This window comes from Leptidea sinapis, chromosome 36 (genome assembly GCF_905404315.1).
Source record: "Leptidea sinapis chromosome 36, ilLepSina1.1, whole genome shotgun sequence".
Taxonomy (NCBI): Eukaryota; Metazoa; Arthropoda; class Insecta; order Lepidoptera; family Pieridae; genus Leptidea; species Leptidea sinapis.
In genome coordinates, this window is record NC_066300.1 from 7,104,663 (window position 1) to 7,114,198 (window position 9,536).

At 29.8% G+C, this 9,536-nt stretch overlaps 1 protein-coding gene across 1 annotated transcript; it reads right to left on the minus strand.

The window, feature by feature from the left end:
- Positions 1 to 1,108: 1,108 nt before the first annotated feature.
- Positions 1,109 to 2,032, minus strand: LOC126975549 (probable serine/threonine-protein kinase clkA; the record flags this gene model as incomplete). The annotated part of the gene is made up of 1 exon (XM_050823478.1): positions 1,109 to 2,032. A coding segment is annotated over exon 1 (924 nt), but the record flags the coding sequence as incomplete, so codon positions are not given.
- Positions 2,033 to 9,536: the final 7,504 nt, after the last annotated feature.

Sequence of the window (9,536 nt, forward strand, 5' to 3'; positions counted from 1 at the left end):
ACTACTTATTATAAGACAAAGTCCTCCGCCGCGTCTGAGTGTCTGTATGTTTGCGATAAATTCAATAACTACTGCACCTATCTTCATGCTGTTTTCTTCAATACAGAGCATGGTTCTCGAGGAAGGTTTAAGTATATAATTTGTAATGTTTTTGTATATTTTAACGATATTTGTGGAAGATGTCGCAAAAAATAAGGCGTCTGGGAGCTTTCAACTTAAACGCTGTGAGATATAACAAATTAATGTATGGTGGAATTGCGCATCTTATATAGGTCTACAGAAAGGCATTTCCAGCTTAAGATAACGTATTATATCCACGTTAAAAATTAATAAAATTAGCAGTTATAAAGCGGAAATAAAGAGCTCATGTAAACAAATATAATACTAGATAGAAAATCATTGATAAATATGTTTTTGTTTCATTTTGAAGTCATTAAGATTGATTACACATTTCCGATTATTTTAGACTATATTTTTCCCGAATACTTACATAATTTTTTTCTATTGACAGGAGAGCGTCTGTCGGTTGGTGAGAAAATAAAAATATTACTGTTACGGCCTGTATAGCTGAGTGGTTAGCGATCCTACCTACTCAGCTAGAGGTCCCGGGTTCGAATCCCGGTAGGAGCAAGCATTTATATGATGAATATGTATGTTTGTTTCCGAGTCATGGATCTTTATACGTATTTATGTATGTTTAAGTAAGTATATTGTATTAAATATATCCTTGTCTTGTAACCCATAACACAGGCCTATATATTATGCCTAATTTGGGGTAAGATAATTTGTGTAAAAGTGTGTCAATATTATTATTATTATTATTATTATTATTATTATTATTATTATTATTATTATTATTATTATTATTATTATTATTATTATTATTATTATTATTATTATTATTATTATTATTATTATTATTATTATTATTATTATTATTATTATTATTATTATTATTATTATTATTATTATTATTATTATTATTATTATTATTATTATTATTATTATTATTATGATTATGATTATGATTATTATTATTATTATTATTATTATTATTATTATTATTATTATTATGATTATGATTATGATTATGATTATTATGATTATTATTATTATTATTATTATTATTATTATTATTATTATTATTATTATTATTATTATTATTATTATTATTATTATTATTATTATTATTATTATTATTATTATTATTATTATTATTATTATTATTATTATTATTATTATTATTATTATTATTATTATTATTATTATTATTATTATTATTATTATTATTATTATTATTATTATTATTATTATTATTATTATTATTATTATTATTATTATTATTATTATTATTATTATTATTATTATTATTATTATTATTATTATTATTATTATTATTATTATTATTATTATTATTATTATTATTATTATTATTATTATTATTATTATTATTATTATTATTATTATTATTATTATTATTATTATTATTATTATTATTATTATTATTATTATTATTATTATTATTATTATTATTATTATTATTATTATTATTATTATTATTATTATTATTATTATTATTATTATTATTATTATTATTATTATTATTATTATTATTATTATTATTATTATTATTATTATTATTATTATTATTATTATTATTATTATTATTATTATTATTATTATTATTATTATTATTATTATTATTATTATTATTATTATTATTATTATTATTATTATTATTATTATTATTATTATTATTATTATTATTATTATTATTATTATTATTATTATTATTATTATTATTATTATTATTATTATTATTATTATTATTATTATTATTATTATTATTATTATTATTATTATTATTATTATTATTATTATTATTATTATTATTATTATTATTATTATTATTATTATTATTATTATTATTATTATTATTATTATTATTATTATTATTATTATTATTATTATTATTATTATTATTATTATTATTATTATTATTATTATTATTACTGTTATCAGTTAGCTCCATTTTTATCGCCGATTACTTGTTTTATTATTATCTGGTATTATTATCTACATTGAATTGAGTAAAAGTTAAATAAATTCGATATTCATAGTATTTTCAATACTCACATAATATATATCATCGCAGTATTTTCTTTGATAAGCGCGAGTGTTACATATTTAAATAATACACTTTTTTATCTATCTTCAACAAATACCACCTCCGAGGCAATATAGCACTAAACTTCATTATAACAATTACGTATGCCAAATTTCGTCTGCACACCCCCTGAACACGACATCTGGATGGGTCTTTAAACGTCGGTCTTTAAAATAATAATAAAAATGTAAGTTTTGCGCAAAAACAAAGTTACAATTACACGCGTTTTAATCCCTTCAAAAGTGTTTTATTTAATCGTGTTTATGATGATTTCTGTAGAAATCCACGTATATATGTCACCATATTTCCTTTACATAATAACAGAAACGCACAGGTAATTTATCAACCAGCTCAAACATGACAAGGATATGTAATATACTCAACAATATCTTGCGCATGGAATCTAAATATTACATATATACAAATACATACAATTGTTATTTCTGTCTTGAATGAAGTCCGTAAACTCTGTGCTAGGGACGAGGGTACACAGGTTAAAAACAAGTATGTTTATAATATATTTCGTTTATATGTTATAATAATAACAGTTTTATTATAATCATAAACTATTTTTCTCGGTGCTAAGTACTATATGATTATTCATTGAGTTTTCGGCATTGGTACCACAATATTTTGCGATATTAAAATGGAGTGGGGTGATAAAGAGAACCGAATCGCTGTGATTGCATTAAGTACGTATGGAGCCAAATGAAATTTTTAATTCTCCATTCGCTTGGTATTAACAAAACTGTTTTGTACCGGGCTATTAATAGGTACAATAAGACCTCCTCTCTTTGTGACAGAAAAAGATCTGGCCGTCCACGTAGTGTTCATACAATAAAGGTGGTCAAAGCAGGAAGGGAAAGAATTCGAAGAACGTAAAAAACCATTATTGTTTATTTTATTTTAGTTAACATTCAAAATTAAATTCCAAATTAAAATGATGAAAACCGAATTTTAAACAAAACCTCGTTGATTGAATGACACGTATAAGCTATGAGTATGATGCTCTTGAAAACCCTATTAACACGAAATCCATCTATCTACTTAATGGAACCTTTAGCGCTGCGATTGTAGAGATCGGGGATTCAATTTCCGCTTATAATTAACGCTGTTTGTTCACATGTGTACACTGACGGGTGACAAGATAAAACGGTTTCTGATCGCTGGTGCGTTTTGGTAATGATTAGATATTTAAATTATTAAAACTTTCGTGAGTCATTATTCAATTATCTTTTAATACGGCTTTACTCACGTCGAAACTAGTCAAAACTAGTCGGTACCGACACCGACAAAAACGTGAGTAAAGCCGTATTATTAGATAATTATTGATTAGATATTTGCATTAAAGGAGCCCAGTACTGGATCGGTATACGTGTCTGTTTATCAAGTAACAGGCTTGGAGTTTGACACGTTTTAAATTAACGGACGAGACGAGCAGGACGTTCAGCTGATGGTAAATGATACGCCCTACCCATTATAATGCAGTGCCGCTCAGGATTCTTGAAAAACCCAAAAATTCTGAGCGGCACTACAATTCCGCTCGTCACCTTGAGACATAAGATGTTAAGTCTCAAGGTGCCCACTCATTTTACTAGCTACGGCGCCCTTTTGACCGAAACACAGTTATGTTTATACATTACTGCTTCACGGCAGAAATAGGCGCCGTTGTGGTACCCATAATCTAGTCGGCTTCCTGTGCAAAGGAGCCTCCCACTGGTAAAAACACTAACGATGTTATTACAAAAAAGTTAAGTACGTGTTGAACACTAAAAAAGTTCAATTACAAGTCCTTATTTAAACTGTCATGTACTTCTGTAGTGACAAAGGTAAGATAATGGTATAAAACGCATTTATTTTCTCAAAATTGATTCCTTAAGAATTCTTTTTGACGTCATTCTTAACACTACCACCGCTTCGGAAACAAACGGTGCTCTGAGAGAGAAGACAATAAGACTTAAACATGGAATAACTTTACTTTCCGTTTCTAAAGGTATGTTCCGATATGCACTGCAACCACTGTACAGTGTAACGTCAATTTAGCATTCTGTGAAGCCGTTCCTTTATAGCCAGTTATACTGGTAACTATTTAAAACGGAACGCAATCCCGTATACTGTCAGCCGCATTTTTTGACGCAGCATTCAAATGAGTGTATTAAATTTTTCTAGTTCATTAAAAAATACTGTTGTTGGAGTTCTGTCAAATTAAAAATATTTTGGATTAAACTGTAGGCACTCGACTGGTTTTGACTGATCACGTGATCAAAGTACTGCGAGTACCTTACCTCAAAAACGCCAGTGGTCACAATAGAATATGGCGGCGATTTATTACGTCATATATTTATCTAGGGTACTACGGCAGTATACTGGCAGTCCATAACGGAACGAATTTTTTTTTACAGTGATAGCACTGTGCACTGCTCGCAGTGCATATCGGAACATACCCCAAGTAACTCAGTTAAATTTAAATCAACGTATTAACAGAGGTCTCAGTTTATTATAGATGAATAGTAATTCGTTGTGGAAAATTGCAACGTACGGTTTGCAATGCAATAATGATGGACAGTATATTGTGTGCAAAATGACTGTTATACGAATAAATTAAGAATAGCGAAAAATCATCGCCATATTTTATCTAAATTAAAAAAGGACATTTAGTTAAAAGATAATTATCGATTATATTATTTTGATTGGTATGGTTGAATACTCATGCGTCTTTTCACGTTTTTCATGGAAAAAAGGAGGATAAACGAGCGTAAGGGTCACATTCTCTTGCAACACCAGAAGAATCACAGGAGCGTTGCCGGCCTTTAAGGAAGGTGTTCGCGCATTTTTTGAATGTACCTACACTAAAGTACATATTCGCATCAATATAGGTCTATAGGTATATAATAGGTCACCAGTATGGCGATACTATGGTTGGTGATACAATCTGAACTCTTCACATATTGAAGCTTTCAAACATACTTTAATAATGATATTTATACTGCCGAAAGATGATTTTTCATGGCATTAACTGAGGGAATAATTAACTGATACATATTTAAACTTTTTTTGCTTATCTGAAAGCCCAAAGACAAAATATTCTATTTTCGTTTGCCTTTGTTTGTCCCACCTATTCTAGGACATCCAATATATAACAAATTTTCTTAAAAAGTTGAAAGACAAGAAGATTTAATTTATACCATTAATTATATAATTACTTTGTTAATTCCGTGTATTTATAAATAATTGAATAAAAATAATAAGAATTGAAGTTTAAATCATTATTATAACACATTAATATAACGTTGTTATTGAATATTAACGAATATGGCTGTATGGGCACGAAACTTTTGCCTGTCCAATGGATGAAGAAAAATTAACGATTCAAAATCATGTTTAATAACTCTACAAAATATTAATAACATAGAACCACTTATTATAGAAATTAAACAAAAACTGCTTAACCTAATTAAAAATAACTTTCAAATTGAATTGATTTGGATTCCTAGCCACCGAGGGACCGAAAGCGACAAAAATTAACTGGTCGGAAATGAGAAGGCAGATAGTGAAGCTAAAATCGCAACAAGTATTAGTCAAATTGATCAATCAGTTAAAGCAAGTCAATCTAAAATTAAAACTTTCTTCAAGTTAGAATTTAGAAAACTTTGTGAGATTTATTGGAAAAATTCAGAAAAGACAAGCAATCTCATGCAGATACGAAATTCTATTTTTGAAAAACCACCTACTGCCTTCCCATCTAGAAATGACCAAGTGGCCATTACTAGACTCCCTATTGGACATACAAATTTAACTCACATTCATTTAATTACGAAATCTGAAAGGCACAAATGTGGACTAGACTTAACTGTGTTACACCTGTTAGTTGAGTGTAATTCTTATTCTAATGTAAAAATTAAATGTATTCTTCCGAATAGTATAAAAGATTGTTTGAATCAAGATGGATGTATAAGAACACTAGAATTTTTAAAAATTATAGATTTATATTAATATTTGTAAAATACCGTGGTCGCTAATGACCTTGTTGTTAAAAAGCGACCTTAAATAAACGCAATAAAAAAAAAATTAACGAATGTTGCAAACGTCAGACTGAGAACTTTTATTTACTATTTGTCACAAAATTAGTCTTAAATAAAAAAATACACTTGGACATTTTCAGAAAATATTACTGAGCAGTTTGAAACAATTATTAAAACCATTAAATTATAATGGTTAAAAATTGTTTCAATGGACTTTTTTCTGCCTAAAGTACTAACATTACTTCCGTCATTAAAATACTCTAAGTTACCCCCGGGTCACGCCTAAAGAAGTTTTATTTCAAAAATGAAGCTTGATGCGTTCAGTCGGCATTCATACGCTCCAACTAGCCTAGTGAGCAGGCGGTCCGAGGTTCGAGTCTCCTTCCGAGACGCCCCGCGCCTGTGAGCTACATTTTCGGCCTCCAAGGCCCCCGCCCGGCTTCGCTGTAAAAGCCTTCAGTGCTATCAGCACAGAGGAAGTTTTTAGTCGGTAGGGGGTGCTTACACCCGAGCCCGACATATGGGCCCCGTTTCGGGGTCTTCAATACGTAAATGTTTTTACTTCTCTCGAAAAAAAAAAACAGCATTCATACACAGAATCTATGTATTTTTTGATAAAACTTGCAATGTGAGATGAAAAGCGACAAAAATTAACTGAATTGTTTCATTTTGTGGTGTTAAAATCGAACAGTAGTTAAAACCAAAGCTCACTGTAACATTACCTATCACTGATAAGTACAATTGAATTAGTTTATTTATTAATATAAATAATAAAACATATGCTTTTGATTAAAAATATCAGATCACGAGAGTTATAAGCATTCATACAATTATACATATTATCATTGTCCCTTATAATTTAGAGTTCAAAACATTTTATCGCATTTTTTTCTGTAATTCATATAATTATTTTTCAATTATCATAATTATCAATTTATTTCAATATGCAAATTATTTTTCGCCATATTTAAAGTTCACCGTTTTCATTACATGAACCAAACAGTTGATTTTATTTTAAAGTGAAACTTTTATTACATCGTCTCAAACTTTTTCGTCTGTATGTTGCATGTCACGTGACGGTCGGGCGGCGCCTATAGTCCGCAGCAGCTGACCGTGTAGTGTATAGACTATTACTAGCTTGTGCCAGTGCTCCACGCGATTTTTATTTGTTTTTGTCAGTTTTAATGTAAATATTATTCCAAAAATTTTTAGTTAAATGTCTATAATGTGAAAATAGTTTCACTTTTACCGTGGCTTCATAAAACCACACAATCCTCTTTTATTATTTCTCTATCGATTATATTATGGTCCATATGTTCTATTTCTTTTTGTATCTAGAATACACATTGGCAGATGAAATGTAATTAGTTCCCATTCTAGAGCCTTCAGTCGAACCTTTCACTTTGAGAAGCTTATAAGACAACGTATGATGTAGTTTCTATGTTTCCACATTATGAGTAAAATATTTAACTTTTTATTCTAGACTAAACTTAAAGCCGTGAATTATCAATAAGTTTAAATATAAATTAAGAATTATTTAATGAGTGGATCTTTCTATATTGATGTTACAAATTGTGACGATAAGTTAAACGTAACGTATTTAGATATTTTAATAATTAAATATTGAATTGGGCGTTATTTTCCCGAAATCCATAATTAAGTAATCCGTTAGTGTTAATTCTACTTTCATTTATTAGTCTGTATACAGAATGCATCTAAAGCACGCTCGACTTAGAGTAACGGGTTATACGTAGGGTTGCCAACCGTACTCTAAAATAGAGTACTGTAATCTATATCATGTAGGCATACACATATTCACTAGTGGGAGGCTCCTTTGTAGCTAATCTAGCCGGCATCCTGTGCGGCTAGGTTATGGGTACCACAGCGGCACTTATTTCTGCCGTGAAGCAGTAATTTATTTACTTATTTATTAGCATCGCCAACACAATTATCACTAACTTATAACATTAAATATAATTCTAAATAACTCTAAGTTTAAGTGTTATTGCACTTACAGGCAACGACCACATATTTTTTAAAACATACATAATTTTTGAATTTTAACAACATAAGAACTAATAGTAAGATAAAATATAATGTGTAAACATTACTGTGTTTCGGTGTGAAGGGAGCCGTAGCTAGTGAAATTACTGGGCAAATGACACTTAACATCATATGTCTCAAGGTGATTGTAGTGCCGCTCAGAAATTTTGGGTTTTTCAAGAATCCTGAGCGACACTGCATTGTATTAATGAGCATCAGCTCAGCGTCCTGCTCGTTTCGTCCCTTATTCTCATAAAATAGCCGTAACTACTCTATAATCTATAACACCAATAAAGGATGCTAATATATTCTTTTTTACACAATGTTTACTATACTCGTGCCAGTCATGTAATATTATGCAAATCCGTTATCATAACCATAAAAGTCGACTATAAACAGCTATTAATATGTTGCAATCAACACACACGTACTCACGCCTTGCTACTTGTTGTTGGTAGGCAGAGACAATAGAATGCCACTTGTTTCTATTCTTAAAAATGTCACGTGCTGCCTCTATATTAATTACTCTTTTCATACATGCTCGCCAGATGCGAGTGCTACGTTTTGAGAAAAGGAAAGGTCCGACCTTTCCTTTTCTCAAAACGTCCTCAATTTGGTCGATGAATGTTCTACGATATCTCCCGCGACCGACTTGCCCACACACACTTGCCTTCTATATTTGATAAGTCATTCTTTATTCACTCATTCGCTCCACGTGTCCAAACCATATCAGAATTCCATTCTCAGTCCTTGTCACAACATCTTCTTTCAGACCACAACGCGCTCGTATTACGCAATTCCAATCTAATGGGTCACTAATGTCAATGTCATGTCACAAGTTTATTTGAGAAGTGTGGCATTAAAAAAAACATATGACACTCTTATTTGGGAGTCCGTACTCTTTATTTACCTGCTTTGAAATCAGATATACTCTACTTCTTCTAATAAAAATTGACAACCCTAGTTATGGGCGACCTCCACCGAAGAACCGGCCCACTCTGAACCCTATTCCGAACGATCGGATTAATCGACAAAGTAAGACTCAACCGCATCAACCGATTCGATACGTGTTTCGCCTGTACACGAGGTATCCTCAGGAGATGTTGACTCGCTAAACGCTAAACAACAGTCATATTAATTAAATTAAAAAATTTACCTCCTTATTTATAAACCTTAGATAACTTAAACGTCTAGATAAAGTTACTTGATCGAGTTTAGTGTGCATGAGAACCTACGTCTTACACTCGCGATTTGTATGACACTTTGTGTTAGCGTGCGTGAATTGCTCTAAATCACTGACATCT